This window comes from Glycine max, chromosome 17, assembly GCF_000004515.6.
Source record: "Glycine max cultivar Williams 82 chromosome 17, Glycine_max_v4.0, whole genome shotgun sequence".
Lineage (NCBI taxonomy): Eukaryota > Viridiplantae > Streptophyta > Magnoliopsida > Fabales > Fabaceae > Glycine > Glycine max.
The window spans coordinates 37,604,141-37,620,738 of NC_038253.2; the positions used below are offsets into that span (position 1 = coordinate 37,604,141).

Genomic DNA, 16,598 nt, shown 5'->3' on the forward strand with positions numbered 1-16,598 from the left:
CATTCAGTTATATAAACACATTATTTGTTTTTTTTAAGAGTAAAAGTCCAAGAGAGGAACCAGATGCACATTTTATGCTGAAAAGCTTTACAACCCTTTGGCTTGCAGGTGCAGGTGTTACTTGGTGCTAGGGGAAAGAGGCAAGATTCTCCAAGGTTGCATTCCCACGACAACCAAATTGTGTTTTAAAGTTGTAAGGGAAAGGAGATATACAGAGAATAAGATTACATCAAAACTTTTCTGCATAAAATTCAGCAAAACTGCACATGAATTATCTTGTTTTTTTAGCCATTTCATAAACAAAATAAGTTAGCAAATGTCATCTATCAAGCAGTGGCATACCTACATTGGTACGAGGGTGTGCACTTGCACCTCCTCATTTTTTAAAATTCATTAAATTTGTAAATAAAATTTTATATTTTTATATTTTATTTTATTTATATTTATATAATTTGTACCCACTGATTTTATTTTTTATAATTTATACCCACCGACTTAAGGTCCGCCGCTACTACCAAGCATTGAGTGTCTAAAGACTAAATAAAAACTAGAAAATAGATCTATTTCAATACTTAATTGAGTTCCCAAACAATTTCAAGCCTCAGCAATAATCAAGTAATCAACTATAACTAGTATACATAATTTGAAAATATGTTAGTACCAGTCCAAAACTATGCAATTTAATCCTATAGCCTAAGAAGCACGGACATTTCTAAATAGTGGCCATGTGATATCATAATTGTGTCACATACTTATCCACTTTGGATACTTAGTATCTAATATGTACGTACTCTGTAAATACTTTTAATTGCTTCTGTGTTTCCTATTTCCTAATTAAGTGTGGAAGGTTTTCCTAGTATTAGAATCAGCTTCTACAACTTCATCCAACAGTGCACAGGATGATGTAGCAAATAACAAAATTTTCCTTAGCAACATTTATAGTACAATCACAACTACATCATCATTCCATGACACTTTCTTCTTTCCACTTTTTTTTTCCTTGTTTGACAAGTTCAGGGGCTTATCAGTAATAGGCAGTGTATTTCCCACTAGCTCCTCCCTCCCATTGCTTTCTTGATGCATGCTAATCTGCAATAAAGAATTTCACTCCAATTTTAATTTTTCTTTTAAAGCAACTGAACGTAGTCGTATTCTTGGATCTAGATCAAAATTAGTTTGGTTGCTATAGAAAAATATTAGCAATACACTCTCTAATACAATATTAACTAAAGTTATTAGAAAACACAAAATTTGGATAGTCTCACTTCTTATTTAACAAATTTTACTCATAATTTTATAGTTCCTGATAAATTTTTAACCAATATTAAAAAATGTTATTTTTCTTCATATGGAAAACAATAAGTTGGAGTTTTAAGCAAAGTCAATACCTCGCTGGAAAAGAAATTCCTCTCCTTTTCAATAGGCCCATTATGAATATCTGCATTTTGGCTAGGACCAAGTTCTGGTTCAACCTTAGCAGCCTGTATTTTTGTTAAATATTTATGTTGTTGTCTCAAAAATCTGCAATCAGAAAGCATTGGTCATAGAATTATTCAAATGAAGAGAACATAACAACATGAAAATGAGAGCTTAGAATGTTTCATACCGAACTTCATCTAGAAGTATCTCTCGCTTCTGTTTTTCTTCTTGTAATTTCCTCTTCTTAGAAACACACTCCTGTAACATTGTTATAATTTTCAGTGAACATTTAGCTATCAACCTTATAAAAAAACATCAAATTCAAAGGAGACAAACCTTTATTGTTTCTCAGCCATTTTAAAAGCAATAATTAAGTTTTTAGATTAAATGGCTCGGACAATTACCGCGAATATTTTCACATGTCTTAGTGGCTCATGAGTACACCCACACAATACTTTGATGTTCAATTCTCCTAATCAAGGCAATTTTCTAACAGTCTTTGGTATTAAAAGCAAACATGGCAAGTACCAAACCAATATACCATATTCTATCCTTTTTCTCTCATTGTGTTAAAAAATCTATGGTAAACAATAAGAGTTTGATGGTCTCACAGATTAAAATAAAAAACAATTAGGAGTGTCAACTGTTATCGCCTCTGTCAACTGTTTTCGCCTCTCGCTTGTTACTCCCCCAACACCATTCTTCTCATCGTTTCCAACCCCGTCGACATTCTCACCTACGTGCATGCAAGAAATGAAGGAAAAAGAACTCAAGTATGCGAATTTGGAGAAGAGGTCGGCGAAGGAAAGGGCTTGGGAGGAGTGGTCGTGGGAGGCAAGGCGGCACTTGATGGAGTTGGCGATGGCAACAGCGTCGGGTGCAACAGAGGGGGTGAGGCAACTGGAGAGGATACAAAGGGCGTAGCTGAGGGAGTTGTGGAATTAAGGAGAGTTAGGGTTTAGGGGAGGGGAATTTGGGGAGAGTAGGTGGTGGATGAGTGCCTTCACCAGATCTAGAAGCTTCTGCTGGTCTTCTTCTTCTTCCATCGTCTGCTACCAACTACTGTAGGAGAAATCTTTTTTTTATTTTCTGTTAATTTTCAAATCTCAATGGAGTAGAGTGAGAGAGAATGGGAAAAGGGAATGCTTTTTTGATTTGTTGTGGGTGGAGAAATGAAATGAGCCCCTTTATTTTTTTGAAAAGGCTTATTCTCAAATTTCTCTCACTCGCCACTCTCTAAGCAATAGTAGTCAGTAGCAACTATGGAATTGCATATGTCAAATTCAATGCCTCAATGCCTCAATGCCTCAATGCCATCTTCACTTGATATTTTTTTCTTTCATGTGTCTTGATTTTACTTTTGGTAGGTAGATTTTGTGCTTTCATTAATATTTTCCTATGCGCATGCATGGGAATGGCCATGCAAATTCCCATGTTTGTAAAGTATGTTTCGAATCTCCAACTGCAGCAATTCTACTTCCATGCCGGCATTTTTGTTGTAAGTCTCTTCCTAGCTTTGTCAGAATCTGTTACCCTAAAAATTTATTCAGAATCTTTATTTTTTTTTTAAATTTATTTTCTAAGACGATTTTTCATTAAAAATCTTTATTTTTTTTAAAAGACATTTTAAGAAACCCAATTTTTACAAAATCTGTCTTAGATGATTTTTACAAAAACTATCTTAAAATCTTTAATTTTTATTTTTTGAAATAAAATATTCTAAGATGATTTTTATGTGAAAATCATTTTAGAAAGTTATGCTTCAAAACGGTTAAGAAATGGTGGTCGAAAACGCTTTTTCTAGTATGTTTTTTTTTCTCAAACAATAATAAAATAATGGAATATATGATAAAAAAAAACATATTTGGTACGTAAAATTAGTTTCACTCATCAAATTAATTCTTGACGAAATAATTGAGCTTGCTTTGGGTATCAATTAATAGAGTATTTTTTTTAAAAAAAAATTAAGACCAATGAATAGTTATAAAAATCAGGAAATAAAATTAATTGTTAATATCAATTTTATAGATAATTTACCATAATTTTAGTCCCCTGCAGTTTGTGAAACGCTATCCAGTTAGTTTCTAGAATTAGAGAAATTAAGCAAAAGTCTCTCCCAAACTGGTTTTCGTTAATCATGATATTCCAAATGTCATGTAACGTTTATAAGCTAACATGGTTGATAGTATTGATTTGATATGTTACGCGTCACACAAGTGTTTACATAACTCTCTCCGTGTTATTCCAGTTAGTAGGGACTCACTGTCTGTATATGACTTTTGGGATTATTTTTTAAAAAATTATTTTAGTTTTAGAAACTAACAAAATAATAATATTTCAATATATGTAGTTTAGTTGACAACACATGATTGGTTAAAGAGGATTTGTATTTGCTTGTTATTTAATATATTTTTAGAGGATTTGTATTTGCTTGTTATTTACTATATTTTTAGAGGATTTATTTTTAGAAAGGAACGATAAACTTTAAATATGACTAAATTACGGATAGTCCAATGAAAGATTAATCTCATAATTCTGTGATCAGTCTAAACAACGAAATTTGTAAAAATATATCCGATCTTATCAAGGAGAAATTTTTTTTAACTATGATTATGAAATGTCAAAGAGATCTAATTCAAACAAGATTTTTAATATCAGGTGCAATCCAACTATAAACAATATACAAAATAAATTTTAGAAGAATTTTTTTACTTTAAACACGTTTTTAAACATGTTGTATCTTTTTACTAAATTATGTAGCTTTTTTTTTTCATCAATGTATGAGACCTAAAAGGTAAATTATTTAATCCTGGGATCCATCCTGGGTCAGTATTCGATTCTCACTCAAAAAATGGTGGTTACCAAATAAATAAACCTAAAAGACCTAGTGAATTAATTTTAAATTGATGTTTTTATTTAATCATAGAATTCCAGATATAACAAAATATTAATAAGAATAAGAAAATCATACCAACCTTTTGTAGCTTTGAACAATCTTCCAATAGCGAATAGTATTTAATACTAAGCCTCGCTTCTTCCAGGGAGCCATAAGATTGACGAGTAGGAAAACCCCTTTTCATGTTTACACCTCGATTCTTAATTTTCAATGGAATGAGCTTTCACTGAAGAAAAAAATTCAGACCCTTCTTCACCTATTTTAGATTAAAAAAAAATAGTTTTCGTTGGTAAAATGAAGATTTCAATTTTCAATTAAAAAAGTCAACTAATTGAGAAAAACAAAGGGATAAGAAAAGAAAAAAAAAATACAAGAACTGTAGAATAATCATCAACCTTGCGGAAGAAAGCCAATCCTCTTGTGTACCCCAATTTTCTAATTCTACGTGAAAATAGAGGAGTTTAAAACTTAATTTTCAGGAAAGTGAAAAACCTAAATAGACCCTTGAAATCATAAGAGATAAAAAAGAAAGCAGAGAAGAGTAATTAAGGGGAGGGAAGTAAAAAAGAGAAATTATCTTTTTGAAGAAGAAATAGGTGTGATTTGAATAGAATACAAAATATATTGCCTCTCCCTTCATCTTATCTTTTATCTTCTACCATTTTTTTCCCGTATAATTGTTGTTCTGATTTTTGTATTTCTTTCAATAAAAAATATCATAGTTTTAGTGAAGCTTGGAAAGTTTACAATTTTAGAGTGTAAAGGGAAGGCAGAGGGAGGTTATTATATATTTTATATATCTTCTAATAAATTTTACTATTTGAAGATGATTCGGTGGAAAATAAAGGCCATAAACGGTTGTGCATATTGTTGTTGTTGAAGTGAACTCCATGGTAAAAATAGGAAACCTCTTAAATTACATTGAGTTTGTTGGGCACATTCAAATCTGAACTTTGTTTTAGATGAAGTGACGACTTTGGAATAATTACTAAAGGAGAATTTTTTAATATGTATTGAATAAAAAAAGTTGCAGTAAAAAACAGAGACAATTTTGTATTCCAATATCTCCATCAATAAATAGAATATCCAATAATATATTTTTTGGGTGCTAATCTAAATCTAAATGAATATAAATCATCACTAATTTCTCCTTAATATAATTACTCTATAAACGATAAGATATAGAATCATCGTAAAAAAAGGTAATCATTTTTTTTAGGATAAAGGTAACCAAGATTTTTTGTTACAACCACCTTAATAAGATTGTATATATGATAGAATTATTCATGATAGATTCTAAATATTTTTAGATATTATTTCAAATAAAATACATGCTTAAATAATTGTCTGCATATTTAATTTAGTTTAATCTTAGAAAAATAATTAATTTTTTAATATCTTTTTAAAATGATTTCTTATTAAAAAAATATTTTTCAAAATTGAAGTTGAAAGTTTTTTTTTTTTTTTTTTTGACGTTAAGTTGAAAGTTGAAACATATACACATGCACCAAACTTAATTAATTAATAAACAGATTACATCGGAAGTCCCTTTGTAGGCGATTCAAAAATATTGTTAGTCATAGGTGTTTAGAGGAAACGATTACTAATAACGAGAATTATCAACACAAAATGGTAAGTAAAGTAAATTATTTGGTGCGTAGGTTTAACAAATGATTTATATAAGTTGGTGATAGAAAAATACTAATATTATAAGAAAGAGAAAATATTTTAACATGTAGAAAAATATCAAATATTTTTTTATTTATTAAATTAGAATATACAAGTTGGAAAATGAGATTATAAATTATAATTTACATATTAAAAAATATTTATTTATTTTAAATTATAATTACAGTATAATGTATTTATTAAAAAATAATTTACATGTTAAGAAAAGTTTTTATCAATTGTATTTTATAATAAACTAGTATTTATTGTATTTTTTTATTAAAATTTAAATTTGAGCTTTTTAAGAACTGGACTTGTCTATATTTATTTATATTTGTAAGTACAATAATAAATACCAAATGCATTTTTAATATTATTGTTAAAAAAAGATTTTAAAAAAGGACTCATGCAACCCCTTCTCATGATGGTAAAACAAATCCATGAAAAATCAGTTTCAGCCTCACCTGTGAGACCAACATCACATAACAAGGTTATTTGATGAGATATACTATATATATACACAATGTTCTAATAAGTTGGGGCCAATATCCTTGCAGTTGATAGCAAGTAGCTAAACATCACAAAATGCCTGCAGATTGTTGCTAATAGCTATAAAAACTAACATTTGGAGCCTCTTATTGAACAAGCAAAACAGATTCTAGGTGTGAAAATAAACACAGAAATTTGGAAACAAATGCTAGTTGAAGTGAAAATGATCATCTAGACTCATGTGTCTACATGTGTGTAGTGTTGCTGCTCAAAATTTACTAACTTTCACTGCTCTCTAGTCTTAGTTCAGATGTAGCTTATTTCATTTGAAGATGATAGCTCTTATGTTATGCCGGTGCACTTGATTGGGCCAGTTTTTTGAACTGCACCAAAATCATGGTCATGTTATCACATCCATCACCAACAGTAATTGTTGGTGCCAAACATTGATCTAGTACTCTTTCGCAAACGGCAGAAAGTTTAGTTTCCTGTGATGAGATAAAATGGTATCATATTCAAAACATCTGCTTTATGGATCAGCTAAAACCACATTGAAATAATAACTTGGATCATTAACCTACAGAGTGTGTATTCCACTGTTTGGCATTGGCATAGGTAGCTAAAAAACTAGTTGATAGCTTAAAAGCTAGCTGAAAACTAAAACACTACTGAGAGTTGAAAAGATACCCCAGCACATACACTCAGCCTATGTCCCTGTATGATAACTGCGGATTTGACTAACTCACTTCAGAGAGTAAAGTAAATAATTTAAGTTATTGATGAAAATATCTAACAGTTCATTTTTCAACACATTATGATTTGTTATGCATGTGTTCATGATATTTTTTCATCGATGACTAAGATTACTTTTTTTGGTTTTCTACCGGTATTCTCCTTTGGAAGCAATTCCATTCAAAACATGGTCAGATATTAAATGTAGACACTTCTAACAAACATTTGAAAATCGATTCATTATGTTGTGGGAGATTAGTCCCTTCCACTAGACTCAACCTATGTCTGTTGACTAAGATTAGTATTTTATACCCCCCCTAATGTGAGTTATTCACTTTTAAAGGAATCGGATCTGACAACAGCAACTCACAAAATCAGTAACCACCCCAATTTTTTTCCTTCTCTCAGTGCTAGCTCATTATTCTTCCCTGTTCTCCCTCTATTTTACCTTGTGTAGACTTTCTAAACCTTAGGCCCATGTGACAAATGATGCATCAGCTTCCCATTAGGCCATAACACAGACTATATACAAAAAAGGTAACAGCCTATTACTGATTTTACTTATACTAGAAAAAATTCCTAAAAGCATCGAGTAAAAACTAAAAAGGTAATGACTAATGGCAAGTAGAAAATTGCATTATGTCACAGAACATAACTCTATCCCCAGTTTGAAAAAAAAAAAAAAAGAAACTAATTCTCTCCAACTAATTATAATTACAAACAACAATTATTATTCGTGACAGTACTAAGTCCTGTATTAAATATCACCTAAAAGCATAATCTATGGGCAGCAAGCAATAACAGCAAATTATTAATTTAATACTTCACCATCTTATTAGGAAGATTTTATAACTTAAAAACTCACCAAGAGCAGTTGTTGACGTACAAAATCTACCAATTGTTGGCTTGACAAGCAATCCCTGAACCAAGAACCAATAAGAAGGAAAAAAATCAACCACTCAAGAATTTTCTAGGCATGACATCCCCCCAAAATAAATAAATAAATAATAGAGAAAGTGCAAGGACCAATAGACCAATGTGTTAACAACATTTCAGTAAATTAATGAAAAGGACTGAAATGGGGTTATAAAAGCATAAGAAGCATACCATATGCCATCACAAGCCAGCACTATAAATTCATCTTCATCACAAAGTTCAACCTGTCATAAAATGTAAAAACCAAAACTATCAGTTTAAAGGTGAAAACTTACAATAGTATTAAATACCAAGACTCTTAAGCAAGCATTTCACTATTGGTTCTTCCATATTGCAACTGGGAAACTGCGGTAGATCTATTAAATTCTATTTTATGTATCACATGTCAAGTAAGCTGATTTGTAAGGAACAAACTTACAGTATTTATGTCTGGATTGGCTGTCACCATTTGCTTTTCAGCAGAAAGGAATCTATTCTGCTTAAATTCCATGTCACCTGCAGAACATTGAAACATATTGAATGGGGACCATTCAAACCATGTCCATTGTACACCATTCCCAAAAATCCAAAATAAACATATATGAAAGCTTCACAAAGAAATTAGCATCCAGAAGAAACAAATACCCATATATGGAATGCTCAATTTGCCAATCTGAAACAAATTCACATGCATAGCAACCTCAACTTGCTTTGTAAAGAAACAAAATAAAGCATACAAACTAAAATCATAGAAAGTTGGCTACTTGACTTTATTTTTGGTGCACTTAATTATCAATTTATCATGTTCACAATATGCTTGACTGATTGTGCAGAGGTCCATGCCACTCATTCAGGTTAAAATTGGAAGAAAGCCTAAATTAACATTTATAATTTATTAAAGCTCACTTGCCACTAGATAAGTACCTATAGCTCTTGCAAGGCTTAAACTCCCATTAACTCGTCCCGCATGAATAAAACCACCAGCTTTTACGATTCTTTCCTTCTCAATCTCAAGATCAGGTTTATGATCTATCGACAAATCATACGCCTGTAGATATAAGCCATAGTCAGAAAACTATGGTAATAATTATACACAAGATCTGTTACTTTGAAGATGAAAATCCAAGAATTTTCATCGTGAAGTTACCTGACCCTTCCTACATACTACACAACGTGAATCACCGGCATTTGCTACAAAAAGTTTGTTGTTTCTAATAATTGCAACACATGCAGTGCTTCCTGAAGTTGGTCCAGCAAAATTAGAATGAGGGCCCTGCTTATAATACGTAGACGTATTACAGAACGGCAACAAAAAGAAACCAAAAATGAAAAATGGAGGTGTAAAGAAAATTATAGTTTCACACACACAAAACTAACACATTTGGAGAAACACAACTCTAAATCCATGGGCACAATACTTTACAAGGTTTTACAAAATCGTCAGGATCCACAATTTTAGCCACAACATCAAGGTTTTACAAAATCGTCAGTATCCACAATTTTAGCCACAACATCAAGGTTTTTGGGCTCCCAATGACATTGTGACCGTAATTGTGGCCACATTTGTCCGTAACATCTCACAACATTAAGGATTTTGACGAAACCATAACTACAATCACAATTTTAAACCTTGTTTCTTTACTTAAAAAGCCATATGCCAGGTATCAACAAATCAAGTATTAGCCCATAAAGCTATGATGTTGAAAAGTTAAAGGATCCTTCAAATGTCATACCTACCTCCTCAAAGGCCCAAGTATCATCTTGCTCCTTACTATGTCTGCTTCGTGGAGACCAAATCAACCCTTCTATCTTACCATTAAACTTGTCTATCTTATCACCCAAAACTGCTAATTCCCTCCATCCCCTTTGACCACGCATCATGTCGTCCATTCTGCAATAATCACCAAAATGCTAGTGCATTACTCATTCTTTATTCCTTTTTCTTCTGGTGTTTTGGATGAGAAGTGACAGAAAACAATGAATGGATAAGGAACTAGTGAACACTTTTTTGTCTATAATATCAATTTTAATGCCATACTTCATTTGTGTGATTTTTAATTCTGTAATTTTAATGAAATGCAATAAATTAATCATATGTTTAAAATTTAGATAGTGCAAACAAATAAACAGCTTCGGTCACTATATTCTGAAGACATGACAGAGGAACCACTTTTAGTAACAAACATGAGGGCCCCCTCATTTTCCTCTAACCTGAAAAATGATTCCTTAAGAGAGGTTCCTATATCTCCAGCTATGTATGCTTCATTCTTGAGCACCTGCTGGTGAAGATACTTGGCACAAAACTTTGCAACCACTTTACCTGAAAATTTTAGGGTTAATTAAGCATCCATAACATATTGTTGATTACAAAATAACACATAATTTCTCTTGTAGTTAGTCTCCTCTTTCCCTGGCTGGGATCACTAAAGTCTTGAGGCAACAAGTAGAGGAGCATTGAGGTACATGAGTTGCACAATTTCTGCCAGATATGGTCTAGCAGGTAAACCAGCAACTATTTGTTTGAAAAGATAAGTGCAAAAGATAAAAGATAAAAGTGGAGCATGATATGTTATATAGAACTTCAACAAACACAATTTAGAGGCATAGAAGAAAAACCAATTATATTTTTCTTAATTTAGAGGCAAAAGTAACAAAGTTGTAAAACTGGGGAAAAAATAATGAAACAGCTAATCATTTTAACATGTATGGACGACAACTGTAAGAAAACTATAAACCTGGCATTCGGTCATTCTTCCAAACAGTTACAATTATTCAAATCTTACCTCCATGACCATCATAAACACCAAAAAAGGAAGTGGATGCATCCAGATCAAGATGTGCAGCATGCTAGCAAAATAAAAGAGAATGAAGAAACTTAGCAGCATATTAATGGTTTAACTAAGACAAATCCTGGTGTGAAAATTTCTATCCTTCCAATGAAACTGGAAAAAAAATCTAAATAAATTATTTTTCTATGCAGACAGAATTGAGTATTTATTACACACAAAATTATCAATTTAATAAACTAGCAACTTTAATAGTGATTACTCACTGCATCTTCCATTGTTGCACGCCAGCCTTGCATAGATGATAAACCATATCTAAGATGCTCATTTTCACCATCATCAGAAGACTTCTCAGTTTTGGGAGTGCTGAGATTCGTTCCCATTATCTGAATAAAACAAATAAGCATTAATTTTATTTCTTCAAGCATGAAAAAATTAAAGAAAGCTAAACAAAAATAAATAATTGAAAAGAAAATCTGGATATCATTTTGTAACAACTCTTACAAATATGACATGCAACTTTTAATGCTGCATAAACAAAGAAAAGTAATACCATGACGCTCAAACACAAATCTAATGTGTACATTAAAATTAAGAATATGTTGTTTTCAAAAGGAAAGTAGAAAGAGTAAAAAAAAATGTAAACTGCTAGACACTTCAATGGGGAAAAGGGTGAAGCATAAGTAGCATTTGCAATTCTAGTACATGTCAATAGTACTTCAGAAGAAAGATGCTAAAAAAAAGAAGAAAGATAATGATGAGGGAATATTTTCACGCATGGAACTATGAAGAAGACTCCAATCATAGAAAAGGTCATATAAACTCTTACTTTTTCTTTCCCTTTTCTCGGTGACAGGTTTAAAAAAAACTGACAATAAATACAGAATCATCTAAAACCATGCAAATACAAGGAAGAACAAAGAATTTCAACACAAAATAAAATATGAAGAGGCAGAGCAAACAGAATTCAAGTTATAGGTAATAAAGATGATGCGTAATATAAACCAAAAGAAGAATTTTGTTTTTTGGAAATTCGTTATGTCTTGAATTGTGCTAAGAATTGTATAGAAAATAAATAATAAACATCAAGATTAATCAACAGACCGACAGAAGGTAGTAGACTCCATAATCAAGAAAGACCCAGATGATCATATGAACATTAAATGAATAATAAGAGTTCACAGCTCATAATTCTGTGTATTCTAACTTGAAAGTGGGAAAAGAAAAAACTATATGAGAAGCAACAATTCATGAGGAAAACTTTTTTAACTTTTTCTTCTTCTTTTTTTTTAAACTATTGATAACTGAGAAGTATGAACAAACGAATAGTGAGAAAGATGAAGAGTACCACTAGAAGGTAAGAAGTATGAAGAAAGCGACGAGTTAAGTTTGGAGTTTGGACAGAAGAAGAGAGCACAAAAGCAGGTACAATTACTACAGCCACTATTATAAAGAAAGAAAAGACCAAGACTTTGTGGCACAGAATGAAATTTCTAATTCTGGTTTGGAGATTTGTCTGACACTGTTCATCCACCAAACGTTTCTCATCTCATAAACGCATTCAGTATGTGTTACGAGATATAAAGTTATGTTAGTGGTGAATGAAAAATAGAGGAGAAATAAGTGAATTTAAAACTTAGTTAATAAATATTAACAACTAACATTCGGATAACTGTTCAAAATGTATTTTTATATGCTAAATATATTTTTATTCTAAACACACTTTTAAAAGGAAAACTAACAAGTTGTAGGTGAAAATGAGTTTAAATTTCTTAAATAAGGTTATGAAAATATTAAGATAATCTAACCCAAAATAATTAAATAGATTGTGTGAATTATTATAAATTTAATATCATTCTCATAGATTCTTATGAATAAAAAAAGTTTCAAAATAAAAAAACGAGTAAAAAGAGAAATTTTACTGAAGGTAGTTGGTCAACCAAGTTTTTGACCAAGAGATCAACATAGTCAATGATATTTTACACTTATAATATAATAAAAAAAAATACTTTAATGGTGCAATCATAAGACAATTTTTAAGGACATTGGAACCGATTACCATGTCTGTTATGACTACACAATTTTTTTTTTGTTTAATATTACTATCACTTTTTTTTAGGTGAGTTTGACGAGTGAAAATGCAGGAATTTGATATAATATAACTATGCTGTCTCTGTTGTTTCGCTCTCATTTTCTCGTTTTTTTTTCTTAATTTTTCTGCTTAAAAGAATACATTGTCAGCTATTTACATACTTCGAGTGATCTTAAAACTAGACCCAGACGGTCAAAAGCAAGCAAACAACCATCCATTCAATCAATTTTATAATATGTGCAGAATTAACTAACAAGTCATTGGCGAGGAAAAAAAACTGCACCCCAAATTAACTAAGAAGTCAAATCATAGCTTCTCACACCCTATGAACTGACCCAAAACCTTGAAAAAGAAGCTATGAAGGAGACTTGCTGATCCAAGAATGACTTTTACTCTACATTTCCTATGAAATCAACTAATTGGAACCAACTAGAGTTTAGTCAAGGAAACTCTAGGAAATTAGAAAACAAGGCTTATGTTGGAGTGAACTCCCACAAAATTCATGCTCATGAGAGAAGAAGAAGGAGGAGCTTTGGAAGGAAGGAAGTAATGACGGATCCAAGACCCTAAGTTAGTGGTTGTAAATTATAAAAAATAAAATTAGTGGGTTTAATTATATAAATATAGATAAAATAAAATATAAAAATATAAAATTTTATTTATAAATTTAATGAATTTTAAAAAATGAGGAAGTGCAAGTGCACACCTTACCTGAGTGTATGTCTTCCACCCGAAGGAAGAAATGAGAATGAATGAAACTATGGGAAACTCAGATAATGAAATAAGTCTTACACAATTAAAGCTTTGGGAGTATTTTGTGTTTTTACTCTTTGTACCCATGTTTCTCCTAACCTCACACATCCTCCCCTTCTACCACAAAACCTCACTTACAAGATCGAAAAGACATGAGACCCACAATCTAAGCCCAACACTCATAATAATTTGTCAATCATGTTATGACACATAAAAAAAAATCTGTTTATTAATTCGTTTTATAATTATCATGAATTTAAATTTAATTTTCTCTTGTGTTATATATCAAACACATAATAGGAATTACGAAAATTATAGTGTTACATGTTTAAACAAAAACATTGTATTAAACTAATTTAATGTGTTTAATGGCATTTTATAGGGACAAGCCTATTATAATTTGGGGTATATCGTTTAGTAAATGATATTTACTTATAATGGATTACATTTGTCAAGAGCATCCCAATGTAATGAAGAGGTAAAAGATGATTGTTTATCAGACATTAAGAAACAATAAAAAAAAACATGTGGAATAAACATTTGAAATGTTCCAATCTTAATTTGCGATTAAATATGGCCTTATACATAAATCGAGTCAAACACACACAATATATATTAATTATATGCATGCATCATGGAGTACTATATAACATAATTGTGAATCACATACATGCATGATGGTTATTTTGACTATTCTTATGGTCATCGTGACACCAACTAGTATACATAATAACGTTCATGTGAATTTTGCAAAATTTATTATCAACTGTGGAATATATTTGGGAGCATTTTGAGTGCAAGAATAACCAAAAATTGAATGTTGTTTTAATTATGTAATTATCATTATTTTTTTAACATTTAATTTTAATTTGGGGAAATTTGCTATTTTTTATAATTTATTATTTCATAGTTAAGATAATTATAATGTAATAAAAAATAATGTTGATAAAATATAAGAATGTGAGGTCTTTTGTGAAAATTATTTATCAAAGTTTTTAAAGCTACAAAGAGTTAAAGAGAAGAGAGTAGCTTAAATTATAAGATGATAAGAAAAAATAATTTATAATAATGAAATCCATTTAAGATGTGTAAAAAAAAAAAAGAGAAATAGTAATTTAGCCTAACAAATAATTTTTTTATAATAGTGAAGATAAGTACATGAGAGAATAGCTGATCAATGACACAAGACAAATAAGAGAAGGGATAAAAAAATCACGACAAATAAGAGTGCTATGGTGAGTTATGAACCGCATAAAAAGTCGTCCAAATCTATACTTGAGGTTTCAAACCGTCGTTCACGCCCCCACACATAAAAACAATCTGATTTATCCTAATGTTTTCACATTTTAAATTAATCATAAGAAATGTTTCGTTTAGATTAAGAGGGAAAAAGGGTACCAAAAAAAAAATTACACGAGTAAAGAGTATCTAGAAGCCATAAAAATTTAAAATTTGAATTATTTTTTTTTCTGTACCGAAAAAAGAAGCCATAAAAATTTGAATTGTTTTAAACTTATTTTGATATTTGATTAATTCAAAATTATTATTCAATTGACTGTTTCGTAATCTAAATATTTTCAGTTGATTTCGAAAAGTATGATTGAAATAGATAGGTCTGGATTAAATAATTAGATTTGCCAATGAGTTAGTGTTCGATTTTGTTTGTGTGTTTTTTTTTATAAAATAAATTTTTAAAATTGTTTTTTGGAGAGAAAAAGTAAGGAAGAAGATGATGAATAAAATAAAATTGAAAGTAGGAAACCAGAAAAAAGATAGAACTATTCTGGTTTTTTATTTTAATTTTTTTTATATAATGTAAACTACTCAAATTGAATCTAAAACTTCATGCAAACTACTCAAATCCTTAATTTATCACTAAATTGACCTCAATGATTGCACCGATTTTATTTTTTTTTACCTCAATAATTTTAAAACTAAAAAGTTACTATTTTTTGAAAACATTTTCTATAAATTACTCTTATCAGACATTTTTTGTTCTTCTTTTAAAAGCAGAAAACATTTTTTTATGCTGAAGAAGCAGAAAACAATTTCTAAACACCGGAACTAGCATGATCTAACTTCTAAGTATTGGTCGTTATTCTTATTTAATTTTTCCTTAAATATAATACCTATCAAACATATGTTATTTTCCTTAAAAAAAAAATCAAACATATGATATTTTATAGGTCATTGATTGTTTTCAATATAATTTAAATATTTAAATTAAATTAACATTCAACAAAAACATAACTACTTATTTTAAAGTCATATTTATTAAGGTGTCAAAACAGTTTTTTTTTCTTTTAAAAGGCAAAACACATATTATTAATTGCTGATTAAACACAAGGAGTAAAATCAAGCCAAAAGAAACAAAATACAGAGATAAGGCCTACATATAGCTGGGCATGAGCCTTACACCGATAAAAACATACAAAAGATAATAAAATTCCAAGCTGAAAAAAGCAACTTATTTGCAATGAGAAGTTTGGTGTCATAACAGTTAAAAAAATATTTTTTTCTTAATTTCTTCAATTAACATTAATTTTTAATTAAAACCATTAATAGAAAGATGTCTTCAATCTTTTCCACCAGTGAATGCTATTTTAGGTCTGCAAATGAGATGCTGAGATTTGAATATAGAAGTTTGCACAAAATTTACAAATCCTAAACCAATTATTATTGAGTTTGTATGAATGATTCTTAATTCGTATTATTATGTCATAAAAGCATACTTATAAAAATTAAATCTAAATTAGGAAATTCAACTAATTTTGTCATGTGTAAATTTTCCAGCAAAAATAACGCTTATTAATTTGTTCATCGAATTATTTTAAATGATTTAATTTAA

The 16,598-nt window shown here is 30.1% G+C and overlaps 2 protein-coding genes across 4 annotated transcripts; both read right to left on the minus strand.

The window, feature by feature from the left end:
• Positions 1-713: 713 nt before the first annotated feature.
• On the minus strand, positions 714-2,708 carry LOC102670107 (uncharacterized). The gene is made up of 3 exons (XM_006601153.4): positions 1,607-2,708; positions 1,389-1,521; positions 714-1,089 (listed from the first exon to the last, which is right to left on the minus strand). The coding sequence occupies exons 1-3, from the start codon at positions 1,684-1,686 to the stop codon at positions 937-939; spliced, it is 366 nt and encodes a 121-aa protein (XP_006601216.1). The 5' UTR covers positions 1,687-2,708; the 3' UTR covers positions 714-936.
• A 3,769-nt stretch (positions 2,709-6,477) lies between these two features.
• On the minus strand, positions 6,478-12,493 carry LOC100793667 (probable protein phosphatase 2C 60). 3 transcript variants are annotated; one of them, XM_014770074.3, is made up of 11 exons: positions 12,254-12,493; positions 11,172-11,291; positions 10,903-10,966; positions 10,331-10,439; positions 9,857-10,010; positions 9,267-9,392; positions 9,044-9,167; positions 8,559-8,635; positions 8,312-8,364; positions 8,070-8,124; positions 6,478-6,960 (listed from the first exon to the last, which is right to left on the minus strand). In XM_014770074.3, exons 2-11 carry the CDS (start codon positions 11,286-11,288, stop codon positions 6,820-6,822), a joined length of 1,020 nt encoding a protein of 339 aa, XP_014625560.1. In that variant the 5' UTR covers positions 11,289-11,291; positions 12,254-12,493; the 3' UTR covers positions 6,478-6,819. The 3 variants fall into 3 exon arrangements, with proteins under 3 accessions (XP_014625560.1, XP_014625559.1, XP_014625558.1); XM_014770073.3 differs by lacking the exon at positions 12,254-12,493 and adding an exon at positions 12,010-12,230 and having other exon boundaries at positions 9,267-9,358; positions 9,853-10,010; XM_014770072.3 differs by lacking the exon at positions 12,254-12,493 and adding an exon at positions 12,010-12,226.
• Between the last annotated feature and the right edge of the window lie 4,105 nt (positions 12,494-16,598).